The sequence below is a fragment of the Coturnix japonica genome, chromosome 19 (genome assembly GCF_054131305.1).
Source record: "Coturnix japonica strain WE chromosome 19, WE-NBRP24, whole genome shotgun sequence".
Lineage (NCBI taxonomy): Eukaryota > Metazoa > Chordata > Aves > Galliformes > Phasianidae > Coturnix > Coturnix japonica.
In genome coordinates, this window is record NC_140681.1 from 2,800,899 (window position 1) to 2,814,124 (window position 13,226).

General features: G+C 50.7%; 1 protein-coding gene across 50 annotated transcripts in view; it reads right to left on the reverse strand.

Moving 5' to 3' along the window:
* The window catches only part of LOC116654273 (uncharacterized), a 93,636-nt gene that overhangs the window by 23,666 nt on the left and 56,744 nt on the right, over nucleotides 1-13,226 (reverse strand). For 42 of the 50 annotated variants that reach the window (XM_085520180.1, XM_085520173.1, XM_085520165.1 and 39 more), the window contains 5 exons: nucleotides 8,452-12,819; nucleotides 7,497-8,421; nucleotides 4,643-7,344; nucleotides 3,703-3,967; nucleotides 2,624-2,786 (listed from right to left, as the gene is read on the reverse strand). Coding sequence is in view for 2 of the 50 variants with exons in the window: in XM_085520135.1 (XP_085376261.1) it covers nucleotides 3,780-3,967; nucleotides 4,643-5,615 (1,161 nt within the window). In the remaining 48 variants the exon portion in view is untranslated. The remainder of the gene's footprint in view (nucleotides 1-2,623; nucleotides 2,787-3,702; nucleotides 3,968-4,642; nucleotides 7,345-7,496; nucleotides 8,422-8,451; nucleotides 12,820-13,226) is intronic. The other 8 variants (XM_085520161.1, XM_085520153.1, XM_085520158.1 and 5 more) reach the window with 6 other exon arrangements.

Sequence of the window (13,226 nt, forward strand, 5' to 3'; positions counted from 1 at the left end):
AATCATCTTTGATAGCCTTCAGGCTTTTTTTACTAACTTCTTCACTGCCAGCCTGAACTATCAGCAGGGGATAGTAGACAGAAGGGCAGATCAGACTGGGAAGTCTCCCAGCAATGTCCCTGACCCGTGCCCAGGGGAGGGAGCACACCTCCCTGCGGGTAGGGTCGGGCCAGCATAGAGGGCCTTCCATTCCTCGCCAGTAGGGTCGTGCGCCCATGATGGCAGTAATGAACAAACTGCTGCATCACAAAGATCTTGGCCTGATTAGAAATCTTTGAGTAATGCTGTTACAGCAGACAGAATGTGATAAGCGCAAGTAGTCTCCTGCACTTCACATCCTTGCTACTTTGTTCTGGGTGTTGTCACTGAGCAGCGTCTAACACAAATTCTGCCCCGGTCAGCTGGCTGCCTGAGCTTGAGCCCTGATGGCAACACTGTGTGCTTACCCAGGAGCAGCGGTTACTTTTACTTGAGTGTAGCAGCCAATGCCTGACTGTAAGTACAACACTAACCTACGCCTAACTCTAAAATAACAACAGAAACCTATACCTAACCCTAAAGAACAAACAGGAACCTATGCCTAACTCTAAAGAACAAACAGGAACCTATCCCTAACGCTAAAACTAAACTGAACACTAACACTAACCTAACACAACCATCAAAACAAAGAACAGAGCAAACACCTAACTACAACAGGGGGAAGAAGGAACTGGGGGCCCACAGAACCGGAGGAGCAACGAGGTGGAGGAGAAGAAGATGTTAAATAATGCCACCCAGCTCATGCTGGGGGCAGGGGCCACGCAGCAGGAAAGGAGCCGAGTGCCTGGACCAGCGATGGTGAAGCTGTGACCATGCCAACGCGGGGCCTGGCACGGTGGTGTGGTGCCAGGCCAGCTATGCCGCGGGCGGATCCACGTCCATGGGCTCCTCTGGAGGGGGATCCACCTCCATCGGTTCCTCCGGAGGGGGATCCACCTCCATCGGCTCCACATGGGTGGTGGTCACAGGGCTGGTCCAGGCATGATGGAAACGGGCTCCTTTCCCCCTCCTCCATTTGATGGTTATGGCGGGCACCCTCCTCCTCTTCGGTTCTGGGGCCCCCAGCTCCTTCTCCCCACTTAAATCCTCACTACATTCCTCTCGCCCTCGCTTCGTGCTGGACATGGCTGCTACCTGCCCAGCACTCTCAGAGGTGAGTGAGTCGGGTGGAGCCGCAGCAACCAAGGTGACAGCTGTGACATGGGGAAGATTCCAAAATGGCACCTGTGCTGCTGGGAGTGGTGTTCCGCATAGGATGAGGAGGGGGCTGGAGGGCAGGGCACGGCACGGGAGCTACAAGGCACTCCCTGTGTCCAGCGGGCAGCCCTTCTCTCCGGCCAGCAAGAGGGCACAGAGAGCTGGCCCCGAGAAAAGGGCCCTCGGCCTCCTTCACCCTCCCCCTCCTTTCATAAGGGAATCCCCACTTTGGGCTGGGCACCCACATGGAATCATTGAAACTACAACCTACTACTTTGCTTCTACAGCAAGACTATTGTACTGAAATACTACTGTACTTAAAGCACCTGCAATCACACTACACTCGTTTTTAATATTAAACTCTCAAACTTTCATAGCAAATAATAACATCCGCTCACAAAGAAAATGTGGAGAGGCCACAAAAGAGAAATACCACTCATGAAAACATTTGTATTTAGACATTCAAACTAACAACGTACTTTGTCTTTACCTAACCGTACCATTCTGTGCTAGAAATATGATGTTTTGCTGTAGAGTATAACTTGGAGAACCCAAAAGCAGCTAAAATCTGCTCCACTCAGTAATTTGACCTGATATATATATCCGCTGATATTTGGTTCTTTGCTCCCTTGCTTTCTAGTTGCTCACTCTTTAGACACACGCAAATCACATTGTCAAGGACTACAAAAACACTGTTAGCCAAAAAATTTATGCTGGCAGAATCTTAACGTTAGAAACGTGTAAATTGGTTGCAAAGAAGAAAGTGAAGACCAACACAGTAACCAAATACTAACTGATACATAAGGCTTCTCTCACACATCCTGAAAACAGAACCGCCAGCCTTAATGAACTTTGCTCTTCAGACACTGACTGAAATGCAAGTATTACCTTGTCATGGTTTAATAATTTTGTAATTTTGCTATCAGTATTCCACATCATAACATCATATAAAGCATGAATAGTTTTACTGAATCTGCAACTTACAGAAGAAGACTACATCTCCCAGAGAACAACACGAGGTCACGGGACCTGGACACTATATTAACTCTGTCGCAGGCTAGACTGACGTCTTTCGAGTTCTGGCGTTCAGGGGAGTGTGTGGGAGCCTTCACCGTTTCGCCTAGATTTACAGTAGGCCTCTCGGTTTCGGGACTCATTCTCTCTCCTATTTTGCTTGATTCGTTAGCTCAATTTTCAATTATATTGTATTATACTGTGTTATCCTGTATTTCGATATAGTAATTTAGTAAATAAGTGTGCCTCCTTAGATTGTTGCTGCTGTTTTCTTTTCCTAATTAACTTTTTTTCCTTTCGGCCTAGGGCCCCTGCTGGGCCCACAGTCCCTGTCACGGACGCAGGTGGATTTTTAGTTTAAACCGTGACATACCTGTAGCAGCCTGGATCTGGCAATAGTCAAAGAATCCTTTACGTCCAGCTCCTTAGCATCAAAAGACCACAGATACTGCTGGGGCAGAATTTCATTGAAGCCTTCAAAAGAAGCTTGTGCCTGTTCCTCAGTGCCTCGGGAAAGTCTCCATTCTGCTACCAGCCTGGAAAAGACACAGAAGGATCATTTAAAACGGGCTACGCTAACCCAAGTTCATCTTTGTTAGTTTGTTTTGAAATGAACCGTAAGCTGTGTTAAGAAAAATGATGGAAAGTTCTGGGGATAGAGCACTGTGTAGCTGTATTCTAATTGTATTCCCAACCTTCACCCTGCGCAAACAATTTTAAGTTAAAACCCTATGTTTCCAACCACTCAACTGCAGAAAGCATTTTAGGCTCCAGCAGAAGGCAGCATCTAGTCACTGATGATATTAATGAGAGCACAGGAGTCCCTTGCTGTTCGGAGGAAGAAAAAAATGCAGAGCTGTGTTCATCTAATATGTTCCATATTTGTTTCTGTCAATCACAAAACTTTGCTCTGTGGTAGAAACTCCACTCTCCATTAAGAAAAGGGAGAAAAGCAGGCAGGAGACCCAAAGAACCTGAACCCAGGGAGAAGCAGATATTATGCTGAATTCAAGCCTAACCTGTCAGGAGAACTGGAATCGAAAGGAGAGAACGCAACACAGGACACAGAGTGTGACAAAAGAACATTGCTTAAGCTGCAATCTGAGCTCTGCCCGGCTTCCTCAAAACCAGAAGAGAACGGTCTTCTGCAGGTACTCCCTCCTCTCCATCCCAGTGAGTATTTGGCACAACTGCCAATGCCAATACGTTCCTTCTGCAAATGTCACCGTTTCTGTGAAACCTTTCCAGATGACTCGTGACTAAAGCAATTTCTACTCCCTCATTCCTCAAAACCTTCCCACACAAAAGCCTTCACAGATCAGATGGTAAGAAAGAGGGAATTCTACGGCCACAGCAATAAAGCGCGCAGAAAGCCCATCTGTTGCAGACAGAGGAGTGAGCCGTGCTTAACCAACACTGCTTCAGCGCACGCTTACAGTAAGGCACACCTACCTTGCGCTGGCCACGCACGAAGCTCGTGACGCAGCTCCAGGCGGCTCTCCTGGGGCCCAGCTTCATTTCACGGCCACTCACGCTCTGCTGCTGGACATTCTGCAACGGAAAAGCCACTGGATGCAAATCCCATCCCTCGCAGATGGCATCAGACCTCCGCTCTCATGGCAGTCACCACCGCCCTGCCCTGGGCAGCGCTTCCACTGCCCTTGCTCCTGCCACAAGACACCAACGTCTGCTTCTAACGCGGCTCCACCATGGGATCCTGTATGCAATAGAAAAACACACGGAGGCTGCCAGCCACTGCAACACGCGCGCTGTGAAACCCCTGGCACTGCTGAGTCCCAAGAGCAGAGGAGAGAAGCGTTTGCCTGCCATGGACGGGCTGCGGCGGGATTGAATCCTGCCTTCGAATCGGGACACCCCCAGGGAGAGCCTCCCTGGGGACCCAAAGACTGAAATGGAGGCAAGGTAACACTTTGCTATAGAAAGGGAAAGGGGAACTTCACAGAATCCGAGACAAAGGGTAACTGCAGATAGTTTACATTTAAAAGTGCAGGGATAGGGGGAATTACAGACACTTAGTCAAAATAAAACCAGAGAAGAGGGCAATAAAGATAAGAAGAAATTGTCCGGAGACCTCTGACAAGAAGAAGGATTAGATACCCCCGGGCAAGATGATGCTGACATGGGAGAACGATACCAGCAGATAACACCAAGAAGAAAACAGAAGAAGAATTTCACCCCAAAACAACGGCAAGGGTCGCGGGGAATGGGGTCCTAGGGAATGTAATGAATATGTAATCAAACTGAGGAGGAGACTATTGATTACGTATTAGCTTAACCTATATCTGTAACACACTTTTCTCCTTACGGTGTGCAAGTTTGGTGGAGCTCTCCCGCTTGCACCCGGCGCTGCGCAACGCTGGAATAAACATACCTGCTTTAGAACCCATCTTTGGGTTATAGAGTTTGATTCCGCAAGTCATCTTCCTGCCGCACAGCCCAGCACGGCCGGAGCCGCACCACACGATCCGGGCCGGGGCCGGCTCAGGCTCTGCCTCCAGGCTTTTGGGGCCGGGTGACTCCGCAGCACAGCGAGACCGTGGAGCCGCCCGGGAGCCGCCTCTGGGTGCCGGCAGCGCCGCGAGCTCCTCCCCCGACAGCCCCTCCGTGCCCCCGCACCGAGGCCCGACCCCGTTCGCAGCACAGAGCCCGCTCCTCCCGGCCCCGCTCATGGCCGCCATGCCGCCATGGCCCGGAAGTGCTCTCCGCCGCCTGCAGGAAGCACTTCCTGTCACTGGCACTGGCACTGGCACTGTCACGTGGCTCAGGCCGGGCTGGGGCCTGTTGGGGGGGGGCGGCTGCCGGAAAAGGACCCAAAATTCACGTCTCATTTCGTGTCTTTCCTCTCGCTTTCCTTCCTTTACCTTCCCCTTCCCTTCCTTCCTTCCTCGCCCTCGTCCCCTTCCCTTCACCACCTCCCTGTGTCCATTCCAGTGCCTGGCCACCCTTTCTGAGCAGTAATACCTCGTAGTGTCCAGCCTGAATCTCCCCTGTCGCAGCTTGAAGCCATTCCCTCTGGTCCTATCATTAATGACACGAGAGAAGAGGCCGAGCCCCAGCTCACTACAGCCTCCCTTCAGGAAGTTAGAGAGAGCAATGAGGTCTCCCCTGAGCCTCCTCTTCTCCAGGCTGAACAATCCCAGCTCCCTCAGCCGCTCCTCATACGGCCTGTGCTCCAGACCCCTCACCAGCTTTGTTGCCCTCCTCTGAACGCGTTCCAGGGCCTCCATGTCTTTCTTGCACTGAGGGGCCCAAAACTGAACACAGCACTCGAGCTGCGGCCTCATCAGTGCTGAGAACAGGGGGACAATCACCTCTCTGCTCCTGCTGGCAACACTGTTTCCCATGCAGGCCAGGATGCCCTCGGCCTTCTTCTATTATACAGCAAAGGAATCCCCTGAAAAGGAAACCACAATATCTGGCAACATGAAACAAAGTTCTGATTCGTAAAAGACTGGCAGCAAGGCCTGAATCTCTTGTGTCATCTGCTCTTGATGTATCACATTAGCACTAGGTGGAATGCAGAAGCTTCCTGAGACGTGATAATCAAAACCTAGTCCAATGCCTTTAAAAAAGCCTTTAAGAGATTACTCCCCCTTGTCTGTTTAAAATAAACTTAGGTAATACAAAAGGTTGGAAAATTTTTGGACAACTCCCCAGGGCCGGGCTTTGGAAGGCCGTATTGACGAGAGTCAATCAAGCTCCGGCTGCAGGCGTATATGTGTGTGCCAGTTCTTTAACACAGTAGAAATCACAACTTGCTGCATGATCAAAATTCTACATGTGCTACTCCTGAACCCCAATGACTTCCAACGGTGTTAAATTACCCCTTGATCTCAAAGCAGAACAAAACAACAAAATGCCACACCAATAGTGAATACATAAAAACAAACAACTCCTTGGGCCTCAAGGGGAGGCTGATGCACAGGCCACGGCTGCCAGCGTGCAGCTGGGCTTCCCAGGGCAAACAGCAACACACGGTGCATCCATCAGAAGCTGAAAGAGCCCTCAGGGAAGAGAGGCCAACTCAAGGGGCTGAGCACGGGACACCCTTCTTCCTGCCGGGCTGCTTCCCCTCCTCTGGTTTCTTTCTGTCAGTCCTCAGAGAGCAAGGAGATGCTCACAGCCTGTCACCAGCACTTACGGGTTGGCTGAAAGGCCACAGGTTGGGAAGACCAACAAGGAAACGGGGGAAAACCTGCACTGCACCATGTCAAGGGAGAGATGTGAAGCCGACCGCTTCATCGCCCTGCGATTGCCAGCCCGAGCGAGGGACGTTCTGACCAGCTACTGAAAGAGGCAGCACCAGGTTTAGAAAGTTCGCTTCAATTTTATTGCGTACAAGAAGATTTGGCTTCTATTTATTGCCCCGCCCACACCCCAAAATGAAACCCCAGTGCCCAGGATTGCCGCTTAGCAATCAGTCACTCAGCCTCCAGTCAGACCCAAGGAGAAGCCAAACCCCGGGGCTACGTCACCTCCTCCCTCTCCAGTCCCAGCCCTATTTCAACCTAACCCTACACCAGGCCTGGACCTCAAGAGACACACCCTGAAGGAACGCAGCGTCTCCAGCTCTTGCCATACACCAAGTCCTGCCTATGTGAAGCCCTCATTGCTTCTAACGCAGCACAAGTCCTTCCTGTCCAGTTCACTTCCATCATCTCCACCGTCCATGACAGGGAAAGCACGGCTGTGCCAGTAAACTGGACTGTTGAGTCAGCAGCTCTTGGTGCCACCTCCGAGGAAGCGTTGCAGGTGGTTCTGCTGTCCTTTGTAGCTTCTTGCTCAAGCCCTCATCGTTGCTTTCTGCTTTCCTTCTCGGCTTTCTTCCTCAGCTGAGTAGCGCTTGCCTTGCCTCGGCAAGCTTGCTGCAAGAGGGAAAAAAGAGGCACTATTTCACTCACGCACGCTGCCAGCACAGTCTGACTTAGAGAGCTGCTCGCAAGATATCCCTGGGCTACGAACCCAAGAACAAGGAAGGACACAAAAGTCACATCTGCATTGTCTGTTACCGCATGCCAAGGAAGAGTCCTCACACTCGAGCACTGCCCCACTTGCAGCTGAGGGGAGGAGGAGCTGGAAAGGACAGGTGGACAGAAAAGAAGGGAAAAGCTGAAGAGGCGAGAATCAACTTCTCCCCGAGGCAGATCACACCTTTGTGGCCACTCTTTTAGGAATGCTCACCATTCCTAATCCTAGCGTTAGCAAGATGAAAATTCACCACCTACCTTTTCACGCTCCTCGCGTACGCACTGAGGGCCGTGCCGTGGCTGTGCTGCACAACACCAGCGACTGAAAGAAAGCACGCAGAGAGCGGATCTGTTGCAGACAGTGCCAGGAGCTGTGCTTGAACAACGCTTTCGGTAAGGCACGCCTACCTTGCAATGGCCACACTTTGGGAGCTCTGGGACACAGCCACGTGTTGCTCTCCTGAGTCCCAGCTCCATTTCTCAGCCACTCACGCTCTGCTCCTCCATGTTCTGCAAAGGAAAAGTCCCAAGAGGGAAATTCAGTTCATCGCAGATGTCATCAAACTGTCAGGGCAGTCGCACTCATTGCTCGGGGTGAGCAACCAGCTGCATGCTTACCCAAGGAGCAGCGGTTACTTTTACTTGAGTGTAACAGCCAATGCCTGACTGCAAGTACGAACACTAACCTATGCCTAACTCTAAAATAACAACAGAAACCTATACCTAACTCTAAAATAACAACAAAAACCTATACCTAACTCTAAAATAACAACAAAAACCTATACCTAACCCTAAAGAACAAACAGGAACCTATGCCTAACTCTAAAAAACGAACAGGAACCTATCCCTAACGCTAAAACTAAACTGAACACTAACACTAACACTAATCTAACACTACCATCAACAAAAACATAACAAGCACCTAACCTAACAGGGGGAAGATGGAACTGGGGGCCCACAGAACCAGAGGAGCAACAACGTGGAGGAGAAGATGATGTTAAATAATGCCACCCAGCTAATGCTGGGGGCAGGGGCCGCGCAGCAGGAAAGGAGCCGAGTGCCTGGACCAGCGATGGTGAAGCTGTGACCATGCCAACGCGGGGCCTGGCACGGTGGTGTGGTGCCAGGCCAGCTATGCCGCGGGCGGATCCACGTCCATGGGCTCCTCTGGAGGGGGATCCACCTCCATCGGTTCCTCCGGAGGGGGATCCACCTCCATCGGTTCCTCCGGAGGGGGATCCACCTCCATAGGCTCCACATGGGTGGTGGTCACAGGGCTGGTCCAGGCATGATGGATAATGGCTCTCTTACCCCTCCTCTGCCTGATGGTCATGGCGGGCCCCCTCCTCCTTCTGACTCCTAGGGCCCCCAGCTCCATCCTCCCACCAGAAGCTTCAACCCTCGCCCTCTTTGCAGCAGGCATGGCTGTTAACTGCCACAACTGTCAGAGGCATGCGGCAACGGTGACCATGGTGACATGGAGAGGGTTCTAAAATGGCGGCCGCACTGCTGGCACTGGAGTTCCACATAGGATGAGGAGGGGGCTGGAGGGCAGGGCATGGTACGGGAGCTACAAGGTGCTCCCTGTGCCCAGCGGGCAGCCCTTCTCTCTGGCCAGCAAGAGGGCACAGACGAGCCGGCCCCAAGTAAAGGGCCCTCGGCCTCCTTCACCCTCCTTCACCCTCCCCCTTCTTCCACAAGGGAATCTTTTTGGGCTGCCATACTGTTGTGGTTTTGTATTTTTTTCTATTGGTATTTCACATCATAACATCATCTGGAGATCATAGATTGATCAGTCAATCATATTGATCTAGATAAGTCCGTGACACAGACGCAGCACGCAGCAGCTCCTGATGGGGCTCCTGAGCTGAGCACCAACAACGGCAGGCTCCAAAGGGGACCTGACTACGCCTGCCTCCTGGGACACACAAGCTCTGCTTTCCATAGTCGCACCCAGCGCCTCTCCTTGTGCGGCACCTCGGCGGATTCAACCCTTACCTACAATTAAGACCTCTGACTGAATTGGAATTCCAGTCACTCTGATTACACCCCACTTCCGTGCTGCAGGCCCTCCCACATGCCCACGTGCTGCACCCAGCCACACCGGCTGCCACAGCCCCGCAGCCAGGCGGGGGGTTGGTGCTTCATGATCCTTGAGGTCCCTTCCAACCCGGGTCATTCTGTGATTCTGTGATCGGGTTGAAGGGGCTGGCACTGCCCTGAAGGTGAGCGAGAGAAGTTGGCAAAGGAAGGGTGAGTGGCGGGATCCGAGGAGGGCGTTTTGTGTTTGTGTGCGTGTCTGTTGTTTGCCTGATGTGTTTGCGTGCGTTGTTGTTTCAGGTGTCTGAGTGAGGACTCCCTGTGGGAACTGGCAGCAAGCAAAGGAATGGATCGACGGGCCTGGGCGCCGTGTTGGACTGCGGCTGTGGAGCCAACGAAGGTGTGTCCAGTGTCCTTCCTTACATCATTGACTATGTATGAGGTGTACCTATATCTGTGTAACCATTTTACAAGTCAGGGTGCAAGTTTTTGGTGGGGTCCTGACAGTTCCTCAGCTAGAATCCTCTTACCCCTTTGAGACAGGCCGCTTCCGTCTGTAGCTGTCATGCCAGGAGCCAAATAAATTGCCCCATGGTGAAAAACACCAAGACTCCTATGTCTGCACCGACTCTTTAACCATTTGTTTAAGAGGTGGGTTTTTAGGTCCAACTCAGTATCCCTCCCTGCCACTGAAGGTACAGATGCAATAACCACCCGCACACCTGTTCCTTCGATTACCCGCCCCAGTCCCCTGAAATCATCTTTGATAGCCTTCAGGCTTTTTTTACTAACTTCTTCACTGCCAGCCTGAACTATCAGCAGGGGATAGTAGACAGAAGGGCAGATCAGACTGGGAAGTCTCCCAGCAATGTCCCTGACCCGTGCCCAGGGGAGGGAGCACACCTCCCTGCGGGTAGGGTCGGGCCAGCATAGAGGGCCTTCCATTCCTCGCCAGTAGGGTCGTGCGCCCATGATGGCAGTAATGAACAAACTGCTGCATCACAAAGATCTTGGCCTGATTAGAAATCTTTGAGTAATGCTGTTACAGCAGACAGAATGTGATAAGCGCAAGTAGTCTCCTGCACTTCACATCCTTGCTACTTTGTTCTGGGTGTTGTCACTGAGCAGCGTCTAACACAAATTCTGCCCCGGTCAGCTGGCTGCCTGAGCTTGAGCCCTGATGGCAACACTGTGTGCTTACCCAGGAGCAGCGGTTACTTTTACTTGAGTGTAGCAGCCAATGCCTGACTGTAAGTACAACACTAACCTACGCCTAACTCTAAAATAACAACAGAAACCTATACCTAACCCTAAAGAACAAACAGGAACCTATGCCTAACTCTAAAGAACAAACAGGAACCTATCCCTAACGCTAAAACTAAACTGAACACTAACACTAACCTAACACAACCATCAAAACAAAGAACAGAGCAAACACCTAACTACAACAGGGGGAAGAAGGAACTGGGGGCCCACAGAACCGGAGGAGCAACGAGGTGGAGGAGAAGAAGATGTTAAATAATGCCACCCAGCTCATGCTGGGGGCAGGGGCCACGCAGCAGGAAAGGAGCCGAGTGCCTGGACCAGCGATGGTGAAGCTGTGACCATGCCAACGCGGGGCCTGGCACGGTGGTGTGGTGCCAGGCCAGCTATGCCGCGGGCGGATCCACGTCCATGGGCTCCTCTGGAGGGGGATCCACCTCCATCGGTTCCTCCGGAGGGGGATCCACCTCCATCGGCTCCACATGGGTGGTGGTCACAGGGCTGGTCCAGGCATGATGGAAACGGGCTCCTTTCCCCCTCCTCCATTTGATGGTTATGGCGGGCACCCTCCTCCTCTTCGGTTCTGGGGCCCCCAGCTCCTTCTCCCCACTTAAATCCTCACTACATTCCTCTCGCCCTCGCTTCGTGCTGGACATGGCTGCTACCTGCCCAGCACTCTCAGAGGTGAGTGAGTCGGGTGGAGCCGCAGCAACCAAGGTGACAGCTGTGACATGGGGAAGATTCCAAAATGGCACCTGTGCTGCTGGGAGTGGTGTTCCGCATAGGATGAGGAGGGGGCTGGAGGGCAGGGCACGGCACGGGAGCTACAAGGCACTCCCTGTGTCCAGCGGGCAGCCCTTCTCTCCGGCCAGCAAGAGGGCACAGAGAGCTGGCCCCGAGAAAAGGGCCCTCGGTCTCCTTCACCCTCCCCCTCCTTTCATAAGGGAATCCCCACTTTGGGCTGGGCACCCACATGGAATCATTGAAACTACAACCTACTACTTTGCTTCTACAGCAAGACTATTGTACTGAAATACTACTGTACTTAAAGCACCTGCAATCACACTACACTCGTTTTTAATATTAAACTCTCAAACTTTCATAGCAAATAATAACATCCGCTCACAAAGAAAATGTGGAGAGGCCACAAAAGAGAAATACCACTCATGAAAACATTTGTATTTAGACATTCAAACTAACAACGTACTTTGTCTTTACCTAACCGTACCATTCTGTGCTAGAAATATGATGTTTTGCTGTAGAGTATAACTTGGAGAACCCAAAAGCAGCTAAAATCTGCTCCACTCAGTAATTTGACCTGATATATATATCCGCTGATATTTGGTTCTTTGCTCCCTTGCTTTCTAGTTGCTCACTCTTTAGACACACGCAAATCACATTGTCAAGGACTACAAAAACACTGTTAGCCAAAAAATTTATGCTGGCAGAATCTTAACGTTAGAAACGTGTAAATTGGTTGCAAAGAAGAAAGTGAAGACCAACACAGTAACCAAATACTAACTGATACATAAGGCTTCTCTCACACATCCTGAAAACAGAACCGCCAGCCTTAATGAACTTTGCTCTTCAGACACTGACTGAAATGCAAGTATTACCTTGTCATGGTTTAATAATTTTGTAATTTTGCTATCAGTATTCCACATCATAACATCATATAAAGCATGAATAGTTTTACTGAATCTGCAACTTACAGAAGAAGACTACATCTCCCAGAGAACAACACGAGGTCACGGGACCTGGACACTATATTAACTCTGTCGCAGGCTAGACTGACGTCTTTCGAGTTCTGGCGTTCAGGGGAGTGTGTGGGAGCCTTCACCGTTTCGCCTAGATTTACAGTAGGCCTCTCGGTTTCGGGACTCATTCTCTCTCCTATTTTGCTTGATTCGTTAGCTCAATTTTCAATTATATTGTATTATACTGTGTTATCCTGTATTTCGATATAGTAATTTAGTAAATAAGTGTGCCTCCTTAGATTGTTGCTGCTGTTTTCTTTTCCTAATTAACTTTTTTTCCTTTCGGCCTAGGGCCCCTGCTGGGCCCACAGTCCCTGTCACGGACGCAGGTGGATTTTTAGTTTAAACCGTGACATACCTGTAGCAGCCTGGATCTGGCAATAGTCAAAGAATCCTTTACGTCCAGCTCCTTAGCATCAAAAGACCACAGATACTGCTGGGGCAGAATTTCATTGAAGCCTTCAAAAGAAGCTTGTGCCTGTTCCTCAGTGCCTCGGGAAAGTCTCCATTCTGCTACCAGCCTGGAAAAGACACAGAAGGATCATTTAAAACGGGCTACGCTAACCCAAGTTCATCTTTGTTAGTTTGTTTTGAAATGAACCGTAAGCTGTGTTAAGAAAAATGATGGAAAGTTCTGGGGATAGAGCACTGTGTAGCTGTATTCTAATTGTATTCCCAACCTTCACCCTGCGCAAACAATTTTAAGTTAAAACCCTATGTTTCCAACCACTCAACTGCAGAAAGCATTTTAGGCTCCAGCAGAAGGCAGCATCTAGTCACTGATGATATTAATGAGAGCACAGGAGTCCCTTGCTGTTCGGAGGAAGAAAAAAATGCAGAGCTGTGTTCATCTAATATGTTCCATATTTGTTTCTGTCAATCACAAAACTTTGCTCTGTGGTAGAAACTCCACTCTCCATTAAGAAAA